The sequence below is a fragment of the Alnus glutinosa genome, chromosome 13 (assembly GCF_958979055.1).
Source record: "Alnus glutinosa chromosome 13, dhAlnGlut1.1, whole genome shotgun sequence".
In the NCBI taxonomy this organism is placed as follows: domain Eukaryota; kingdom Viridiplantae; phylum Streptophyta; class Magnoliopsida; order Fagales; family Betulaceae; genus Alnus; species Alnus glutinosa.
In genome coordinates this window covers 13,394,956-13,418,230 of record NC_084898.1, presented here as the reverse complement: position 1 = coordinate 13,418,230, position 23,275 = coordinate 13,394,956, and the positions used below count along the sequence as shown (strand labels likewise).

At 36.8% G+C, this 23,275-nt stretch overlaps 1 protein-coding gene across 1 annotated transcript; it reads right to left on the bottom strand.

Annotated features, from left to right (window-relative positions):
- Nucleotides 1-15,490: 15,490 nt before the first annotated feature.
- On the bottom strand, nt 15,491-18,145 carry LOC133853627 (O-fucosyltransferase 30). The gene is made up of 2 exons (XM_062289616.1): nt 17,583-18,145; nt 15,491-17,125 (listed from the first exon to the last, which is right to left on the bottom strand). The coding sequence occupies exons 1-2, from the start codon at nt 18,026-18,028 to the stop codon at nt 16,084-16,086; spliced, it is 1,488 nt and encodes a 495-aa protein (XP_062145600.1). The 5' UTR covers nt 18,029-18,145; the 3' UTR covers nt 15,491-16,083.
- Nucleotides 18,146-23,275: the final 5,130 nt, after the last annotated feature.

Below are 23,275 nucleotides of genomic sequence, written 5' to 3'. Positions count from 1 at the left end.
CACAACCTTTCCAAGGACAAGAGTCAATAGTTGTTGGCAATGGCACAGGAATTGGCATAGAGCACACTGGTTCAGCCATTCTTCACTTTTCCAAAACTCCTTTTCATATTCGCAACATTTTACACTGCCCTAATGCTGCAACCAATTTAATTCCCATTCAAAAATTTTGTTTGGACAATAACTGTTACTTTATACTTACCTCTTATTTCTTTGTGAAGGATCTTTAGACTCATGCAACACTTCTGGAAGGCCGGAGTGAAAATGGGCTTTATCCTTTGCGGTTTCCAAATTGGTCATCAACAAATAAACATGTCTTTTCTACTTTCTTTGGTTTAAAGGCTTCTGTCCCTATTTGGCATTTTAGGCTTGGTCACCCTTCTTTTGAGTCTGTCAGTCACGTAATAAAGGCACATAATCTTCCTCTTTCTCATGCTTCCTTCAATAGAGATCAAGTTTGTGACTTTTGTTTAATGGACAAAAGTAAGAAATTACCCTTTCTTCCCTCAACCTGATTAAGCACCACAATTCTTGAACTTGTTCACACGAACATTTGGACTTCTCCCATTACCTCCATCAGTGTCTGCAAGTATTATATAATTTTTGTGGATGATTTCTCTAGATATACCTGGATGTATCCACTCCATAATAAATCTGACACCTACACTTGCTTTGTCAAATTCAAAGTATTTGTTGAGAACCAATTTAATTACAAACTCAAGCAACTTTAATCTAATGGTGGAGGAGAGTATACCTCCAACCTTTTTCAAAATTTTCTCTCTCAAAATGGCATTGTTCAGAGGAAGTCTTGTCCCTACACGTCACAGCAAAATGGTTTAACCGAAAGGAAACTCCGTCACATCCTTGAAACAGGACTCACATTACTCGCACACTCCGGGTTATCCAATAAGTACTGGGTTGATGCCTTCCTAACCTCAGTCTATATCATCAATCGTCTCCCCACTCATGTGCTTGGTTATTCCTCTCCTTATGAAAAACTTTTTCTCAAGACCCCTGACTATACTTTGCTTCGTGTCTTTGGTTGCAAGTGTTTTCCCTTGCTTAGACCGTATACCTCCCACAAGCTTGAATATCGCTCTAAAGCCTGTATTTTTCTGGGCTATAGTCACGCTGGATACCGCTACCTTGACCCTATCACTAATCGTGTCTTTCTCTCTAGGCATGTTGTTTTTTATGAACAATCATTTCCGGCGAAGGATCATGCTCATTTGCACCTGCCATCCAAAGTCAATGCATTATCTAATCTTCCAATTCAACTTCCGGTAAGTATTTTTCCTTCTACATCTGTCACAAATTTTCTGCAACCTAAGCCTTCTCGTGACACCTCTTTACCCTCTGTGAATGACACACCAACACAGGCAGCTTATAACACTTCTCCCACAACACCTACATGTGATCCTTCCCCTTTGATACCTCCTGAAACACATTTAACTCTTCCCACCCATGTAGACCTTTGCACCACGTCACAAGCACCTACATGTGCTTCCCTTCCTTTGACACAAATTCCTCACTCCACTCCTAGTGCTGAATTAGCCACACCTCCTAGGCCTATCGCCCTTACTGTGTCCCTTCTTCCTCAACCCATGTGTGCCCCCCTTGCCTTGCCACATGTCCCTCTCTCACCTACTGCCGGCTTGGTCCAGCCCTCCCCATCTCCTATCCCACCTAATACCAAATTGGTTGCACCAACAACAACTCCATCTCCTGCTTCTTCAGGTGTCCCACGTGAGCCACATCCCTCTCAACCACTTCCCTATCATCATATGATCACCAGATCCCGCACTGGATCCCTCCACCCAGTCCTTTGCTGACTTTAAGCTCTACCATGCCACCCGTCATCCTCCTGTTGCTCTCCATGTTGTGCTTTCCGAAACTTAACCCACTTGCTTCACCAAAGCTGCTGCTGACTCTCGGTGGAAGGCTGCCATGACCCAAGAGTTTGAAGCTTTAATCTCCAACGGCACTTGGACTCTTTGTCCAAGACCTCTCAATCAACATGTCATTCGGAATCGATGGGTTTACAAAATCAAACAACGGTCAGATGGTTCAATTGACAGATTTAAGGCCCGGTTGGTAGCTAAGGGTTTTGAGCAACAAAGTGACGTGGATTACACTGAGACCTTTAGTCCAGTGATTAAATCCTCAACCATCCGCATCTTGCTAGCCTTGGCTGTCCACTATAATTGGCCAATCAAGCAATTGGATGTTTCCAATGCTTTTCTACATGGTTCTTTGATGGAGGAGGTTTTCATGGAGTAGCCCCAAGGCTTTATTGATGCTACTCACCCTGAGTTTGTTTGCAAACTCCATAAGTCCAACTATAGTCTTAAACAAGCCCCTTGGTCTTGGTATCAATGTCTATCATCTGCTCTATTGCATCTTGGTTTTCAAGCATCATTGGTTGATTCTTCACTGTTTCTTTTTATCCATGGGCCTGTAAAAAAATTTATGCTCGTTTATGTTGATGATATTATAGTCACTGGCACTAACATGGTGGTTATACAATCACTCATCTCTCAACTGCAGAAGAAGTTTCCCTTGAAGGATCTCGACCCTCTTGGTTTTTTTCTTGGAATTCAAGCACATCGCATTGCTGATTCATTGCATTTGTGTCAAACAAAATATGTTGCTGATTTGCTACATCGCACTGGGATGCTTGGTTCTAAACCAGCTCGCTTTCCCTGCTCTTCCACCTCAAAACTATCCAAATATGATGGTGAGCCACTCCTTGATCCTTTGGAGTATCGGTCTGTCGTAGGGGCACTTCAATACTGCACCCTTACTCGTCCAAACCTCTCTTGTATTCTAAAGGCTCTCTTCATCTTCAAGCCTTTCGTGACTCAGACTGGGTCGGAAACCCGGATGATCGTCGCTCTACCTCTGGTTTTGGTGTCTTTTTGGGTAACTGTTTGGTCTCCTGGAGTGCCAAGAAACAACCCGTCGTCTCCCGTTCAAGCACTGAAGTAGAATATCGCTCTATGGCCCTCACTACTGCTGAGTTATTCTAGATTCGCATGCTTTTCCCTGAGTTGCATGTTCCCTTGCTCGTTGCTCCGGTGCTGTGGTGCGACAATGTAAGTGCTCTCGCACTCGCTTGTAATCCTGTCTTCCATGCTCACACCAAGCACATCGAAGTCGATTATCACTTCATCCGTGAAAAGGTCATCAATCGGGATATCCTTGTCAAATTTATCTCCACTGTGGATTAATTGGCCGACATTTTTACTAAGGGCTTGTCTTCCGCTCGCTTTGCTCTTCTCAAGTCCAAGCTACTGGTCCTTCCTTCCATCATTAGCTTAAGGGGGGATGTTAAACTATTAGCCAGAAATCATGATCACAACAAATCACTCCATCACAACAAAGGCGCCAATTCATTCCAGGAAAGTCTTCGACCAACACACAAGGAAAGTAGCCGTTAGACCAATTGATGACCTTGCAAGAATGGAATGTTCAGCAAGTCATTATGCAGTAAAAGGAAACCAAGGCTGTACACCCCTCAAGGATCCTAACGAAGCGTACAGCACACAACAATATGTCTAAATATTTTCTGTAAATCATAATCCCGTAATTATGGGATTGCATTGTAAATACACATGCATCAGTTGTGTATATATATATAGCTTGTACACCTCTGTTCAAATAATCAAGAAGAAAAACAAATAATATTCTCTCAAGTCTATTTCTTTTCAGGCGGTAGGTATTAGATAATCTGGCTGTTGAGAATTTAAGCTGGATAGTGGTTTTTGTCTTGATTCTTCCCCACGCTCTTTTCTAGGGAAATAATTTAATCGCATTTTTCGCAACCAGGAATTTCTTGTTGGGTTCTTTGTCCTTTTCCTTGTAATTGGTTATAATAAATTTAGTTTAGACAAAAGAAGGAAACTCTCCTATTTCATTCTTATCTCATTGCACGTGTGATTTAAAATAATATGATAATATGTAAGCAGTTAAATATAATAATAATAAAAAATGATATATATATATATATATATATACTAGATCTCCATTCCATTCTTATCTCATTACACTTATGCGCCAGTATCCATTCGTCCTTCATTGTTATGTTGTGAATTTATTATTATACTATTTAAAACAATAAAATAAAAAGAGTAATGATATATACTAAACCCTCATTTTATCTTTATCTCACTTGATTGATGTGGTAGTGCACATTAACCCTCAGATTTTATTTATTTATTTATTAACAAATGATGATCCAAAAGTTTATAGACATTACCACATCAACCCATTAAAATAAAAAATGTTAATTTAAGGACCTATATACACACTTTCACATCAATTTAATAAAATAAAAATATAATAAAAACGTATATAGCATTAATCTTACTCATAATAAAATCTTTATAGACCACCAATTTGGCCATTATATCATTGGAACTAAGTTTAACCTAATTTACTAGTGAACCCAAATTCTTGTACTCAGGCTCCACATGTTGCTAAACCTTAAAATTTTTAGGGTTAAATGCTATTTTGGTACCTATGCTTAGGACCTTTATCAAATAGTCACTTTGGTTTAAAAAAATATCACAAGTTTACATGGCGTTATCTAATTGGCTGCATTGTGGGTCCAGGATGCATGTGTTTGCCGCATGTTACAATTGTGGTCATATTTAATGTACAAATATAATTTGTCATTTTGTTTATTGTAGATAACTACTGTATGCAGAGCTTATGGTGGCTATGTTCTTTAATGTGCCCTTTTCATTTTTAGTTTGTGCCATGTTCGTTTTATTTTTACTTGTACTTTGATTGTAAGGTTAAAATAAATAAGGATTATGTGCAGGACAGATTTGGTTTTGGTGTATATTGTATATATTATCTTATTATTATTGCATTGGTAATTTTAGGCCACCTTCTGTTTTCTTAAACGGAATTTTCAAGCTCACGCTTGGAGAATGAGAGTGAAGTCGAATATCTGTGTACACAGATTCCAAATGACGATGATTCAATCGATGAAGATGTGATTTGTCCATCGTAATGTAACGCAAGTTTTCTTTTCAGGTTGATCTACGATGGATATTGTCTATAGTTCCTCTCCCTCTGAGCCAATGAGTATTGCTCCACCTTCTGTGGCAATTAGCTTGTGATGTCAGTAGCAACCCATCCCAAAAAATTGCTTGGATGAGAGTCGTGGCCAATGCAATAATTTCAACCGACCCAGCGATTGCAGTGCATGTGCAACCCATCTTATTTGAAGCCTATAACATTCTCGACCATCAAAGTACCTTGCCCACACAAGTATTCATTTTTTGATCAATATCATCAATTCCATGATCATAACCTCTAAATAGTTCTAAAGTTATTATATTTGTACTTCTATCATGGTCAGGTTATGTAATTTTGTGATTGTGAAATATTCTTACTATCATGGTCATGTAATTTTTTTGATTGTAACATAGTTCTTAAGTTATTTTCTAGTTGACAGAATGTTTTGTCAAATTGTTTATCACTGAGCTGAGGTTGTGCAAGTGTAAGTTGAAGTCATTTTACAAGGATATTAACTTACCCTCTTTGAAAAAGTTGGTTTTGAATATTAATGTGGATAACCAAGTTGTCCAATCTCTAATTGATGGTTGTTGTGATATGGATGACATTTGAATGTTGTTATGGGTTGAAAAGTATACAGATGTCAAGTCTTCCTAAACTCAGGTGTATTGAGCTGCTACGAAATCCTCAACTCGAGAGTGTTGAGATCGAAGCATCAAATCTTGAATTTTTAGTTTTCAAGCGGAGACCATACCAAATCTTTCTAAACATCCACTCATTGATTGCTTGGACCTAGCAAATTGTAGTGTGTTGAAAATGATTAAGATTTCAAGTAATTGCTCGAAGAGTTTGACCTTTATTATGTAACGCTCCGCCTTTTACAAAAAAAGCATAAATGAAATTTTTTTTTTTGAATTTTTCCACGTAACGTTACTAACTCACCAGAGTTAAATGTTAGCAGCGGAATATATATATTTTTTTTCAATGATAACACATCAGAGCTTCTAACAAAAATACTTCAAAATATATATAAATAGTGTAATTAAATAATTACACATTAAAATAGTATTTGTGCCACATATAGCACAAATAATTTACAACCAAAACTCACAATAAATATAAATATTGTTTTGCGAATATAATAATAATAATAGACTAGATATAGTAGTCCACAAAAATGGGAGGCATTCCATCCTCAGATACTGCTACCAAGATCACCTAAAGGTCTGGACAATCCTGATATTCTTCTTCTTCATAACCTGTATTAATATATAATACAGAGAAACAATAATACAAAAATACCTAGTGAGTCCACTGTTTTCAATAATATTATAATTGCTAATTTATTAGAAATAAATATCATAATGCAATGACATAATAAAATGACAGTTTTATATGCACAGTCTTATTATAAAATAAATCATGAGCTTCTTGCGTTCAATCTTTAGAGACGTAACTCTAACACATAGATTCAAGGGAACGTAATTCCATTTAATAAAGTCTAGGAAATGTAATTCCTGTTAAGCGTGTTATAGGAGACGTTACTCCCGTTTAGCGAATGATAGGAGACGTAACTCCCGTTTAGCGCGTTCTAAGGAAACGTCACTCCTCTAACAATTTGTCTAAGGAGACGTCACTCCTCTAATAATTATTATCTTTTTGGCACAGGCAGATGTCACTCCCTGTTCCGTAGGCAGACGTAACTCCCTACTCTGTTGTTTATTAAATATTTTTGGCTCAGGCAGACATCACTCCCTGATCCGTTGGCAGACGTCACTCCCAACTTTGTTATAATTAAATTCATTAATTAAAATAACAAAATATGCAAAATCCACATGCGCAAACAATTAAATAAAACAGAAACCACAACATTATGGAAATTCAGCATCACCCTCAGTGAGTAAGAAATACTCACAGTTTTCTGCTATAAAGAAAGATCCACAGAAAAAATGACTGCACAGTTATATACATTTGATAATATATTAGTATAAAATACTAAAAACCTATTCGAACATTTTATCACTTTTGACTTACAAATCACTAATCCCAATTTCTAATGTTGCTTAGATATTATAACGGCATAAAATAAGTTAATTATATTACCACGTATTTCGTGTGGGCATTATTACGGCATTTATAAATAATAACCAAAACACTCATTTTAGTTAAAATGGCATTATAAAAACTTTAACATTAAAAAGCATATATATTTATTTTTATATCAAACAAACATAATAACTTACCAAATGTAAAAAATGAACTCTGTTTCAAAACAAGTGAATAGAATAATAACATTATTTTATTCTTATAAAATCCGAGCAGAATAACGGCATTAGTATTAATAAAGCCTAAAAATATTTTTAGAATTTTGGCGGCATAACAACATTTTTTGTAAAATATTACTTTTTACTCGGGTATCACAATGATGTATTTTATAAATTGTTCGCACTACTTAAAAAGCCCTATTTAAAATACAACACAAAATATTAGATAAATAAAGCTCATGGATTTACCAATATTAAAATAACATTTTATATAAAACTAGATATCCCTTTTTTGTATCTTTTCTTCCTTCTTTTTCTTCTACTTTTCTACCAACCAACTACACACGTGCACCCCTTCCTTTTTGTTTTATCATTTTCTTTTGTTTTTCTTTTCATTTCTACTCTTGCTTTCCCCTGTTCTTTTCTCCTTCCCCGACGCGCGCACACACACACAGTAGAAAAAGAGAGAGAGTTAGAGAGGCTTACTACAAAAAGGAGAGGATCCCTGCTGGACCGAGAGAAGAGGGAAGAGATTGGGTAATTTTTCTGAGTTTGGTTTCTTGATTAAGGGCATCCACCGAGAGATAATAGGGAGGAAAATCAGAGTTTTATGCTCTGTTTTTCTGCCTGTCCGTAATACACAAAGGGAAGGGAAGAAAGTGATTTTCCTGAGTTCTCTTTAGGTTTAGTGTGATGAAGAGTTGAGGGAATAGAGTGCACTTCTCTGATTTTCTGCACTATCAAAGGGAAGAAGAGGTTTGAAGAAAGTTGCAGAGATATCAAGCAAGAGAGATGGAGAGCTTCTATTGGGTTTTCTATTCCTCTTTCCTTTTCTTTTCTGTTTAAGGAAGGAGAAACTGCAGGGATGAATTTGCCTAGAGTTTCTGCCACCGTTCAGAAGAAGAGAAGAAGAAAGCTATAGAGGAAAAGAGAGAAACCGAGAGATATATGCAAAGAATCATAAAGAAAGAAGAGATAGTAGTGTGCGTGAAAACGAAGGGCTGCAACTCAATATATAGTAACAGGAAGGGTCCGGATCACTTGGGGCAGAAATGATCTAATGGCTGAAGTGTAAACTTGCTCAGCAAGTTGGTGCGCTGGAGGGGGAATGAATGTAGGCATTAAAATATCTTCAATCTTTAACAAACTAGAGATTGGATTCCAACTAAACTGACGTTAATATGCTAACTAAGTTTTTGCTTAGTTATATTTTTTGTCTTCTAGTGTCTCAAGAATGATGGGTTAGGATTCAACGTGAAAATGGGAATGCTACACCTAGATCTGGGCTAGCTTGGTTCATGTGCTGGGTTTATGGAGAATTAAAATGGCTCATTAATAACATAATTGAATTTTCGTCATATTCATAGGTATAGTTTTTAGCGGATGTTTTTAGATACTAAATAGAGTCCAAAAATTATGAAATTCGGAGGGTAGTTAGAGAACTTCAAGACGAGCATTTCGGCTTTTGAATCAATGAAAACGGAGTTCGTTTGATCCTATTTTTGTTATTCCAAAGTTTAAGGTCCGTTTGAGTTTTTATCAAATTAAAACTATAAAGGCTTCTAAATGAATATTTATATTTATAAATATTCATATTTATTCTTTTGCCTTATTGTTAGGTTTTAAAACATATTTTAAGATATTTTATTTAATATCTTAAAGTACGGGGTGTTACATATTAGTTGTTACAGACTAGTTGAAATTGACTTTGTTACTCCTAACTTACATAAACTCGAGTATAATGGTGAGGTTATAAGGAATCACCTCAACTAAATTTCTTATTTATGAGAGAGAAAAAAAAAATGAAAGAAAGAAAGAAAAAAATAGTATGTTCATGATTTAATAGGAATTTGTGGGGTTCATTCTTGCGTCCACCGCGGCCCAAAGGAAGAAGAGCATAAAGAATAGGGACAAATGTACCTATTATGATTTTATCAAACTTCATAAACTTTTTTTTTTTTTTTTTTTTTTTTTTTTTTTTTTCTAGTTTTTCCAAAATTTCACTGAAATTCTTTCCTGTTTTGAGCCGCGTTCGGACAGTCGTACTTTAGCTGCACGCAATTTCCATATCAAGGCTTCGCGCGTCCGAACCAAGGGAATGGTTGTCCGAACGGTTGATCAGATGCACACAATTTCCATATAAGTAGCTCGCGTGTCCAGACCATGAAGGCTGTCGTCCGGACGTCTGAATTTTGAATGCGCAACTTGCCTTATGGATGAGCACGTCCCGACGGTTGCAGCGATCTTCTCATATCTGTGTTTTGGAAAGAAATCCCATAGCTGGTCGAACACTGAGTGTCGTCCGGACGTGTTGTTGAAACGTCCGGACGGATGCAAACTGGAACAGTTCGAAGCTTCTCGACACAGAGAAAAGTCCGGATGGAAAGTTCTCGTCGTCCGGACAGATGATGCTTTGGACAGTTGGGCGTCTGAACGATATATCACGTCTTCTGGACGGCTGCAATGTATCCGATTTTTCTGACTTGTAGGCTGTGCAGAATCTTCTAGAAGACCTCTGAATAGCAGAATCCCTGTTTAAAAGCATCATTACATATAAGTGGTTTTGTCCAATAGAATGAAGCCAATTACAAACTAACACAATCTGATAGTGCTTTTCTGTCCGTCGGTGTTTTTCTTTTTCAATCGCCAATTGTACTCGACCTTGAGCAACTTCCATTCTCATATTTGCCTTGTAATTGCTATTATCTTCTTTCATAGTCATTTCACACTTTATAGTTGCCTTGTATGGTTCCAGCAAGCAACCTTAGTAACATTAGGACAAAAATTAATCCGATGCATAGAAAACTAAGGAATAATAGGTTCACATTTGATGAAAAGGAAAGATCATTTCAAACCAGAGAAATATGCCAATTTTCATCAATTCAACTCAAAAGATATGCAAAAATAACTCAATAATCCCATCTCAATTGCAATTCAACTTTCGAAAGCATTTTAGGAGTTGCCAAGTAAAACTGCAATCTATAGAAAAATAAGGACAAAACTTAGACATGAAAATTATCAAACTACCCATTCCTATAGAATATAGAAAATAAACTTCAGGCAAGAATGATATCCTTGTTACAATTCAAGATCAAACACATTGAAAAAGACTCATTAAACCGAGAAAACCCATTCAATGCCTCAATTGACCATTAATTCCAAATAAAATGTAGCAAGACAACCCTGTTTTCCAGAATCCAGGAAATGTCCACAAAAAGCCAACGCATGCAAGAGCTACATACCAATGTAAAGCAGTCAAATCTGTCATAATTCAGATCAAATAAATTTAAAACCACAATTCATTGCACCAATTCACATAAAGAAAATAAATTTCAAAAGAATTAATGAATACTGACTCAAACATTGAGAAGTCAAAGTACAGAAAAAAAGAAAAAAAAAAATTGCAAATTCTGAGAGCTATGACTAAAAGAATCAAATTGGGTAGCCGAAAAAGCTGCAGAAATCACCAAAGAAAAAAAAAATAGAAACATTAACGAGCGCTAAGCTGGGGAAAGTATGAGACTAAAATGACTCAAAAGATATGCAAAAATAACTCAGTAATCACATCTCAATTGCAATTCAGCTTTCAAAAGCTTTTTAAGAGTTGCCAATTAAAACTGCAATCTACAGAAAAATAAGGACAAAACATTGGCGTTAAAATCATCAAACTACCCATTCCTATAGAATATAGAAATGAAACTTCAAACAAGAATAATATCCTTGTTAAATTCAAGATCAAATACATCGAAAAAGACCCAACAAAATTACAAAATAACAACACAAACAGACAAACAAACAAACACTAGCAATTATCACCAGAAATCTTCATTAGTTCTCAACTGCACAATTCTGCATAAACCAACTAAACTGCATAACTCAAAAAACACACACATCACCAACTAGAAGCTTAAACCAACACCTATGCTTTTATACTCCAATTATGACAAATTGCCAGATTGCTAGATTTAACCAAGACTTCTGCAATGTGCTGTGTTTGCCTAATTGTGAATGTGAATAAATATAAACACATAAATTTTTCTTTTGCAAATTCACAGTAGCAATTTAGACATCTTCAATTACACACAGTAGAAAGGGTGATTAACTAGGAGCATTACATGAATCTGCAACTTCTTGAAAAGCTGCTCTTAAATCGGAGCACACAAAGAACAAGTACATGGAAACATCTCTCATTTTATTAAGCTCAAAGAGTATGCAAAATCAAACTATACACCCTCAAATTTTATGACACTAGAAGGGCCCAAGATTGCCCTTCAAATTAGGATCCTAGAATCTCCTCTGTTTCTCTTATACGTGTACAAAAAAGATAGGAAGAAGCCAACTCCATCTTCAATCAAAGCTCTTGAAGAACTAGCTTGCAAAGATTTCTTTACATGTACAATCGGACACGAGAAGCTATAAGCACATCTCTAATCAAAACAACTAGAAATCTACAACGAGGAACACAAAATGTATTTACAAAACTCTCAGAGATTCATGTTTACAACGGGCATATTTGTTCTCGCTCAAACTTGAAAACATGGTGCAGTAAACTCCCGTAAGAAACCAGCCAAAAGCCAACATATGAAAAGAATAACACTAAGAAAGATTAAAAAGAGAAACCAACGAAAATCCAACATGTGCTTATTGTATAAAGTTATAACTTATAACCTAATTTTTATAGTTTACATTATTATGAATTAGAATTTAAGAATTATGTGACATTATATGAGTATAATTTATAGTTATAGCATTATATATACTTAATCATATCACATATGAATTTTTATATCGTATATATATGAATTGTTAGATCATATTACATAATTTACATGATTAGATTATATTTAGTTACTAGTCAAACAAAATAAGTGTTGTTGTCTTGTTGATATGAATTATGAATCATATGTTTATTACATAATTTACATTATATAACGAGGATACATTGTGCCATATTAGTATATCACCTAACTTCTAAGATTTAGTATCATATAATTGTTATATCATATGCTAATTCAACTACCATTAGACTTAATATTTAGATCATTTAAGATATGACCATATGATTAACTTTTATCATTAAATTATATGTTATATAGATACTTATAGATATAAATATTTAATTATAGTTTATAGTTTATAGATATAATTATATGTTGTATACCAATTAATTATTGTTATTTAATAATTAATATTCAATATATACATACACATATATACTATATAAAATCATAATGACTATTGTTAAATTGTTACTTAAAAAGTAATATACTATATAAGTTATTTGTAATAATTAATATATACATATATTTATTAATTAACATGTATATATAAAAATATATATGAGCCTTGCTAATAAGCGAGCCGAGCCCTTATACGAATATGTTCGCGAACATTAAATGAGCGAGCCAAGTTTTATATGGGTATGTATTGTTTAACAATCGAGTATAATTTCATGTCTACGAATGACTTGTTTAATAACCGAGTTGCACATGAGCCGAACATCGAGCCGAGCCCAAGTGAGCTCACGGGTAGCTTTGCTTCGTTTACACCCCTAGTTAGATGTGAAAAAAGATAGGCCTTTTCGAGTCTTTGGAGACTTTGGAGGCCTTATAAGTGGTAAAAATGAGATTTTTCAGTGGTAGGAGACAATACACATTTAACTGATCCAACATTGTTCAGTACCAACTAGTTGGTGATCGAGTATCATTCTGACAGAACTCATCAATAGAGCGGTGTTTGGGTATCGATGTATCAGTACCTACCGATCGAGCGTCCCTTGAGTGCCAATCTATCAGTAATGATCAAAATGTAGAAAAATGGTGTTTTAAGTACCAAGGTTAAGGCCACATATTCGTCAACCCTACTAATAATAAGATATCTTGAAGCTTTCGAATTATAGTTTGTGGAGGACTATTACGACCAAGGTGAGCAAACTCACGTGAAACTACACACCAATGTTTTCGAGCATGTTTATTTTAATATAAAATGTGCATCTTTATACTGTTATGAAATGCTATGTGTTTTAATGTTGTGAACTTTGAGTTTCTAGTTAAAGCTAATGATTTTGCAAAATGAATGGTCGTGTGACTCTTAATGCTATTTTACATACATGGAAAATGAAATAATAATGTGCTTGTGTAACATGGCCACCTCTATTAAATAATGTGAAACTTATTGTGAAAGAAATCTGTGGCATCACTGGCATGTGCATAACAGCATAGGGGTGTACATGCGGACGGATATTAACCACCCGCATTCGCTATCTGCAACTATCCGCCCATGCGGATGCATTTAGCAAAAACCATTATTCGCATATACGGATGCGGATAGCAGTTTTAAGGTATACGAATGCGGTTGATAACTGCATCCGCAAACCCTTTATATATAATATATATTTCTTATATATTAATTTTAATAAATTCACCAAAATGATATAGTTTTGGAGTTTTAATACCAAAATGACGTCGATTTGGATTATGTATAAATTATGTTTACATTGGTTTGGTTGGTTGTATTGCTTTCTCGTGTAACACTTGGGCAAAAATGCAAAAGTAATGTAAAATCAATATATTTTCAAAATAGTTTAAATAGGCTTTAATAGAGATTCAAAGAATGCCCAAAAAGCCCATCACCTAATATGCGGATAGCGGATAATAACCGCAATAACCGCGTGGATGCGATTAGTAAAAACATGAAATATATGCGGATATATAAAAATGATATCCGCATTTTGTGGATGTGGTTGTGAATATTGCAAATAACTGCATCTGCATCCACATGTACACCTATACATATTGTGCATAATAGACTATACAGACTGACATATGGTCCATTGTAAGATGAGTAACATTTACCCTAGATCCGAGAGCTATTGTAATTGGCACAACCACCCACAGGGTGAGGGCCACACCTACGACATCTCTAGTTGAGTGGATCACCCAAGAATCAGGATCCAACTCGGTTGATCAACTAAGGGTGGCTGGCTATGTATCTCACTCACCTAGGGCATCGGGGTTGTACCATATGCCTTACAGACGCACAAACCCTACAGTTAAGGGATAAAGGGCACGGATGGTCCATAGTGAGAAGAGTTGTGACTTGTGATAAAATTATTTGTTATGTATACTAATGCATCAACATGATTTTGTGTCTTCCCATGTTGATAAACATTGTTGCATATGTGATTTTATTCCTATATTTCTAAAATGATTTAGTTCATTGCATAACTATATTTAACCCGTAATCTACTTACTAATTTGTGGACTTACTGTTTCAATTTGTTCCAACTATAAAACTATGTTTTAAAGAGATGGCAGTACTAGGATGTAAGCAAGGAAGACCTTAAGGTAAATGCAGTTGCTTGACATAATATTATTGACCCTATATCACTAAACGACTTATTATGGAATCCATAGACTACTCATGGTAGTTAGTGCCTTCGACTTAATAATTTAATATGATTTTGTGTATTAAGATATAGAGAGTAATAAATATTACGTAATGGCTACAATTGATGTGATAATATCTTAGTAGATGCTCTGGTTGTAAGGATTAATGTTGATAGTTATAAAGAAAAAAAAAAATTATGCTGCTTTAATCCTAATTATGGTTTAATTGTGACACTTTGAATTAATTACCAATTAATTAATTTCGAGAGCATTATAGGTGATAAGGTGGTGTTAGAGTAATCATCTGTGCGGACCATAAGAAGCTGACTTACGGAAAGTGTTTAGGCATTGATCCACTAGAGCATAAGATAGAATAGGTACATTTGCATATACCAACAAGTTCTTTGTATCTGTGTCGTCTGCGTAGAGACTTCAATTTCGTAAACACGTTTGGAAGGATTCTCAAACCTTAACCAAGCTAGTAGATTATGATTAAAACCTAACGAAGTGATCTGATTAAATCCTAACGAACCTTCCTTGCTAACAAAGTTAGAACCTGGTTTCTGGGACTTCGTTTCAACTAGATCTTTCGGACACCATGCAAAACGTCCCCTTCACAAGGGTCTGGTAAAGCCCGAGCTTTCGCTCGCGGGTGCGACTCTGAAGAATTATTTGCACTCAAGAAAAGTTGAACCTTAGCATGATGCTTCATGAGACAACAGGACCAAGTAACTTACCACTCTGGCAAACCCTTAGGGTCATAATGCTAAAATGCTCGGACATCATAGCAGATTATGTAAGAAGATCAACAAATACTAGAGAACTCCAAAACAGTACACAATATGTCTCTTAATATACTCCATTAGAATGAATGAACAATAGGAATCACCCAATGTCAATTACTTCTACAAAACAAAGACACAATTGTTTGCCAAGAGGTCTCAATCCTCAATGACAAACACTCTGCCTAAATAAATAAATTAATATAAGTGTCAGTCCAAAATACTTTAAAAATCTGAGGAGCATGCTCTTTTTTTTCTTTTTTTTTTTCTTTAAAAATGCGAGATATTTACATTTACCTTCAAATAATTGCAACCTCATTAGAGTTAAATCCTGACAAGGGGAAAGTCCTTCCCTTAACGGTCCCATGCCTTCCACACACACAAGATTCCAATGGAATGTTGTCTGGCTCACAAGATTCGTGAGAAAGCATAAAAATATCAAGACTGCTGGTGCCATCATCTTGTACTGCAAGATGATAAAGTGGAACACATATTAAAAGAACCCATTTCTGGCAGACAGCATATTTCCACAACCCTTAACCAGCCAAATTTGATCTCATAAACTAATACACTTTCAATGAGTTGGTTTTCACTTTTTATTCACAATGCAGTCAGACTTTGCCTCTAACATGTGGCAAATTTTCTCATCAGCTCTACACTCTCTGCAATAGTTGACCCAGCAGTCCCAACAAAACCAAGTGAAGCGCAGCTACAAACAGCTTCCTCTATGTAAAGAAGTACATCAGGTAATCTCTCAGAAGGGCAATGTTTTTTTAATCCACCCATTCCAAGACTGTCTGGAACAAACCCGAACCTCAGGCCATGACCAGCAGCCACAACTTTTCTGGCCGTTTTGATCACTAACTCGTCTTCTTCTCTCAGAAAATGCAGCTTAAACTGATTTGAATCTCTACTCAAATCCCCCAAGTAACTTCCAGTCCAATTACCTTCGGGAAGGTCAGTCATCACAAAAATATGAATAGCGTGAGGACTCTGTCTTAAAGATTCTACTTTCTGTTTCAAACTCTGAAAAGTAGCTTTCCAATGATTCTTGAACTGCCCATCCAACAATCTGAGCTGTGCACAAAGAAAAGGAGCCTTTATGTTCTTATCAACGAAATCCTTTCGTGCACTCGTAATTTCAGGGACAAATGGAAGAAATTCAATCTTCTCAATCAAAGACTGTATCCTTTGATCGCTTGGAGCATCATGAATATCAATGTATAGCTCTGAATCTCTGTACGGAGACGTGAAAAGGCTTCCAAATGCCAGTAGACTGGCTGATTCAGCTTCAGAACCGGGTCCAAGAGTCTTGTATACATCTCTTCGTCTCCTAACATATGAAATCTTCTTCTTCTTCTTGACCTGTTCATCAGGTTGGAACGAATCTAATACACCATCCTTATCATGATTTTGGTATGTCCAAACTGTAGTCCTGCAATCTTCACTTACAGCATATGTACATTTATCCACATTACCATTAAGCCCAGATAGTAGGGATCCACATTGCTTTAGCCTATCAAACAAATACTCGTTTGATTTGTTGAAGCAAACAAAATCTTTAATTCCGCACCATAGGGATGCAAAACCCCTGAAGTCTATGGCTCGAACAACAGATGAAGACACTAGCAACGAAATATCAATAATATCAGCCATGGAGACATACCTGCAACAATGATTCATCTTATGAAAGATCATAAAAGTAGAATCCATGTAATGATAGAAAAAGGGAATGGCATGTAAACCAAACTCTAGTTTTTCAACATATACAGTCAAAAAGACATGTAGAGGAAGAAAAGAAAGTAGATTTACTTACTGGGATTTTAGAAAACAAAGACCTCTAATCAACTGGGCCTAATAATACCGTGAACCCAGTAATGGAGAAAGTTCAATTTTTTTTTCATAAACCAAACGACTCCAATTTTCATTTCTCTTACTTTTTTTCTCACCAACCAAACAAATAACTAAGCAGAAACAACATATTTGACGCCATAAGCATGGGAATGTGAAGAAACCCAATAGAACCCACACTCTAATCTTATCAAATTCAACAAATCTCCTTCAGATTGAGCAAGATATGTGATACACTGATACACACACACAGAGTGACCAAAGCGACTCACCTGCCAGTCCTAAGTAGCTCAACCACATGGTCCCAAACCGCAGCCCGAATCTCATTCGGATCCGAAACCCTAAACTTCGGGCAGCTCCCTAGAGCAACGGCGTGGTGATCCAGAACCGGAGGGACAATCAAGGTGCGGTTGAGAATCGCGGCCATCAAGATCGCATTCTTGAACTCGGAGAGCTGGTTGCTGAACCCACTGTGGGGCGCGTACCAGAGGAATTTTTCCCCTGGGATTAGCGCTTGAGAGGAAATGCATTGGGGGAACTGGGAATTTGAGGTTTTGTTGAATGGTGAGATGGGAGAGAGCGAAGTTGGGGTGAGGAAGTAGTAGGAGAGGAGGAAGAGGAGGGAGAAGAGGAGGGTGAGGAGAGAGGATCTGCGAGAGGGTCTTTTGGTGAGCCATGGCTTGCGCGTGGGCCTGTTGGTGTGGAAGAGGTGGTTCATGGCTGCACTGCTGGTGCCTCGAATGGTTGGGTTTGTGTTCGATTCGGGAGGGGAGGAGGGGGATCAGAATTCGTACGCGCGCGACGGATCGGGGATTTCTCAAATAAATTTTAGGAAAAAAGACACTTTGACCCATTCTACGGCCTTGCAATATACTCTTCAATGTACCAAAATTTATATATAATTCTCCCGAACCTGCCAACACGTGACAAAAAATATAATCCATCCATTCGCCCGTCTGTTTAGACGAGAAGTCGGTCACGTGCAACCGTTTTAAGACATATCTCCTACCCAAAATACCCCTGCCTCATCCAGCCTTTTTCCCGTGCGTGCGTGCGTGTCTTTTTCTCTTTGTTTTTTATTAGTCTTGTGTGTGCATTTGGTCCCCACTCCCCAGTTTTCGCAGCCATTTTTCTGATCTCCTTCACCAAACTAGGGTTTTCAAAATAGGCTTCTCGTTTTCGACATTGCTGACTTGTTTTCGCACCATTCCTCGAAGATGCAACCATCGGGCATTGCTTCTACGCAACCATCGGGCACTACTTCAACGGACTCGGAGTCTTCAAGGAGTGGGGCAACTTTGAATGCAAAACGACTATGTTATTGCAGGGCACCGGCGTGTACGTTAACCTCCTACATCGAACGAAATTTCGGTAGAAGATTTATAAAATGCGAGAAGTACAAGGTAATTTAGGGTTTAGATTTTTAAGTTTATATTTTAAGCTGGGTATGTCGCATAAATGGTGCATTTAGGTATTTTAATGATGGGTATGTCGTATATTGCATATTGGTTTGAAAAAAATTTCTAGAGCCTGACATTTGAGGAAATAATGTTTGAACCTTTCGGTGTTGTAAGCTCGGGTATGAGTTGATTATATAATGATAGTCCAGTAAAAATACGGTTTGTGTAGGTTGAAATTTGAGGACCTTTTTTAGTTTAATGTTTTTTGAGTAATGATCAAAAAAAAAAAAAAAAAAATCGAGAGGTGAAGAAATTTGAGTACATCCGAGGACATTTATGTGTGGGTTGATTATATAAGCTCGGGTATGTGGGTTGAAATTTGAGTACCTTTTGTAGATCTTTTATTTTTTCTGGTTTTTTGTTTTGGTGTTGCAGATTAATCGGCTTGTCATTTTTGGGAGTGGGTTGATCCCAAAATGTGTTCACATGGAGAGAGGGTGGTACATCATTTGCGGGAATGGCAAATAAGTTTGATTCAAGAAGTTGCACGATGTCGTGCAATGGTGGAAACTGAAGTTGAAAAGTTGAAAGCAAAGATGGAGATAGAAGAAGCCGAACGATGTTAACTTGTAGTTGAAGCTGAAGTTGCAAAGTTGAGGGCAAATATAGAGTGTGAAATTGCTGCCCTTCGTAAAGAAAATGAGATTTGGGAGATCAAATACAAAGCATCGAAGAAGATTTATAAGACATTTATTGTATGTATATAGATATTGATAATTGTGTATTTGTTGTGGCTGGATCAAAATTGAAAGGTGTGTTCGATTCCAAACGTTATCGTATGTTGTTACCATGAAGACGATGGTGCTTTTGTTTAGGGTGATATGTTTGTGGTGATGTTTAGGCTGTTTTTTGCATGTGTTTATGGTGATGTTATTTAGGGTGGCTTTGTTTAGTACACATCATCCATTTTTTTTTTATGTGTTTATGGTGATGTGTTTATGTTGATGTTTAGTGTGGTTTTGTTTTGTAAACATCATCCATTTTTTGTATATGTTTATGATGTTGTTTACGTAGACAATTTGTATGGAATGCATGATGGGAACTAATATGGACAAGGTCATATTGGACAAACTGAATGCACCAATGATGTAAGGCTTAAATTAGGAAGCAAATAACCAACCTGTCCACATATATTCACTTGTAGTTGCAATTTTTTGTATCATAAATTTCACCAAAAATGCATTAACAAATGTGTCCACAAAAGTGTTAAAAAAATTGCATATCAAACACAAAAAGTGTCCAATTGTTTTAAGACATGCATACCAAAACATGCATACCAAAACCTGTCCAAAAATAATCAAAATGGTTGAAAGTTTTTTTTTGTATAAAAAATTGCACCAAAAGTGTCCAAACATGCATACCAAAACATGTCCAAAAATCTGTCCAACATGCATCCAAAACAGTATCATTACCAAACATAAATGACCATCTACATAAACAACATTTCAACATCTGCAAGTCAAACTTACATGATCCAAATCTGTCCAAGTCTATCCAAATCTGTCTAAATATGACCATCAACTACTTCCCACTAACCAAAAGTTCAACACCGGTCACATACAAACTTCCCAAAAAACATTCAGTCCAAAAAACAAACCATTACAACACTGGTCACATACCAATCATTACATTCCAAAAAATAAAAAGCATGCCCAATAAAAAAAACATCAATGCTTCCATTCTAGCCTTTTCTTTTTCTGCTTTGACTCCATAATCTGTAATCCTTTTTTCAATGGAATGTATCATCCTTTTTCCTTTGGCCCCTGTTGAGGATGTTGCCACTACACCACTATCAGCAACTTGTGGGGTTCTTGGAGTCAATCCAATTACTTTCCCTCTTGTATCTCCAGCAGCAATAGACCTAGCAGTCAAGTCAATAAAAATAGCAGGTTGAGGATTAATTGGAACTGCCCAAAACATGTTCTTGATTCAATCAGACTCTCTCCTGGGTGGTGGTGGTGGTGGTGGTAGTGGTCTGGGTGCTGCCGGTTGCCTGTTCTAGCTTGGCAATCTAAGTCCAACAATGTCACTTTCCTGCCATAAGTTTAGTACAAAGAAGATTGATAAATAAGCTAATAGGTAGGATGCATTTTAAAGACTAAACTAAAGTAAGATAAGCGCCAAATTTCTCTCAACTGTTGCAGTAGGTGGGGCAGTGGGTTGCTATGTATCACCAATAATTGTCCTTAAACTCTTCTAAGAACCAAAACACATGTGATTAATCACTATCATCCCCAAGTAACTAAAGTGAACTTTAGGTCAAAAATTGCGCACTACCCTTTTTCGATTGTTGGTTGTTGCTTGTGCCCCTCCCTTTCGACTATTGGTTGCTGCTTGTGCACCTTCCCTTGTACTACTGCTACATCCAATGGTTTGGGTCTGAAGGCCAACATCAATAATACATTAAATAATGAAGTTGCAAATCAAATATAATATAAACATATTGCTTAGTGAAACTAACACTTGGTGTGGGTGGAGTAAGCAAACTTGCTCCAGGTGGAGTAGGCAAATAAACTTCTGTCGCAGATTGTCTATAATTAGATGCTTGCTCCTTCTTATTTGGACAGGTCCTAGTGTTGTGTCCAACCACCTTACAAAGCTGCTCACACCTACCCTTCAATCTGAACTTTCTCATCCTATAAGGATTCTGAGGAACTCTCGACTCATCAAGACCTTTTACTCTGGCTTTCCAAGGTCTGCCTGGCATTAATCTTGATCTTGGTGGATCCAAAACATCATGCTCAGTCCTTATCCACTATTCCTCACTAGGCATTGGATATATGAGTGGAGCATAGGCCTTTCTGTACATCTCAATGTTATAACATGGATCCACATAATCCTCCGGGTGATGTACATGAAAGGTTATGGCAGAATGTGCATGTGCACATGGGATCCTAGTCATCTGCCACTTCCTGCAGCCATATTTCCTATTCCGGATATCAACAACATATTGCCTACTTCCTTGCTCCACTTTAAACATACCATCTCTAGAATAACAGGAAAGGCGCGCAGTCCGATGCCGCTTCACAAACGGACTCAAGCTTTTCAACAATTCTAGGGCACAACTTACCTTTCAATTTGCTGATGCCATCTCTTTTCAGTTGGTACCTTCTCATGAGCTGCTTCCTAATCATCTCAAGCATTGTCAGAATAGGCTTGTCACGAACCTTCAAGATATATGAATTGAAGCATTCAGAGATATTGTTGACAAGGAGGTCACATTTGGGAGATTCATTGAACCATGCTCGTGACCATCCTTTGGGGTCAACCTTGTCTAGGTAGTCAAAGGCATTAGGACTGATTCTCTTCATTTCTTCCATACGTATTCTGAAGTCGACTTCAGTATAAAACGATACTACCTTCCACAACAGTTCCTTTAGGGCCACCCCCCAAAACCAATTATCTCAAAAGTTGGCATATAAATGCCGTACACATATTCGGTGATCCGCCATTGGAATAACAGTATCAAAACTTGGAATAAGACCTTGCATCATTCCAATGTACAAAATGTAACTAAATTAACTAACCTTTTGCCGATCATAAATGAATGTAGGAGAAGTGTGTGCTTCTCATGTGAACCAAGATCTGAAACTAGGCACTCCAGGAACCAGGTCCAACTATCTTTTGTCTCAAATTCTACAATGGTAATTACAATTGGGTACATGTTGTTGGCATCTCAACCAATCGCAGCCAATAATATTCCATTGTAGGGTCCTTTCAAAAAGCACTCGTCTAGGCCTATGACAGGCCTATAACCTTCTAAGAACCCTTTCTTCATGGCTGCAAGGGACATGTAGAGTCTATGAAACTTAGCAGGCAAATTAGGGTTTTTTTTTTCAACCTTAATCATTACACAGTTGCCTGCGTTAGTACGCCTTAAAGTCTCACAGTAATCCCACAGCTTGCCATACTGCTCACCCAAACAACCGTACAACCTCTTCCCTGCCTTCTTCCTACCTCTGTACATTTGACTCCTACTTACTTCAACATTCCATTTCCTCTTGACTTCATCTTGTATCACTCGCAATGGCATGTCCGGCTGAATTTTAAACTTATCATATAGTTTATCTGATATCCACCTCGAATTGATAATTGAGCTCTTGTATAGTCGAGAACAAGTATGTTTTGGTCTTTAGGACCTCAATTCAAATGATGCTTCAGTCACCATCTGTCTACCATAAACTCTATACTCACAAGATGGATCTCTACATACTGCTACACACTTTGCTCTTTCATTTTTCACAAACTTTATGTCCTTTCCCCTTCTCACATTGTACTGCTTAACAACTTCTCTAAAAAGTTGTATGCTTGAGAACTTCATTTTAAGCTTCAATTCTGGATTGCCTAGGTCAATTTCCTAGAACTCCACACCATGGTGAGATGAAATCTCACCATCCTCATATTCACTAACAATTGGTGACAGTAGAATGTCACTTCTACCAATGTCAAAGTCTCCTTCATCAACCTCAACATCTTCAAATGATGTCATTGTGATGTTACCAGAT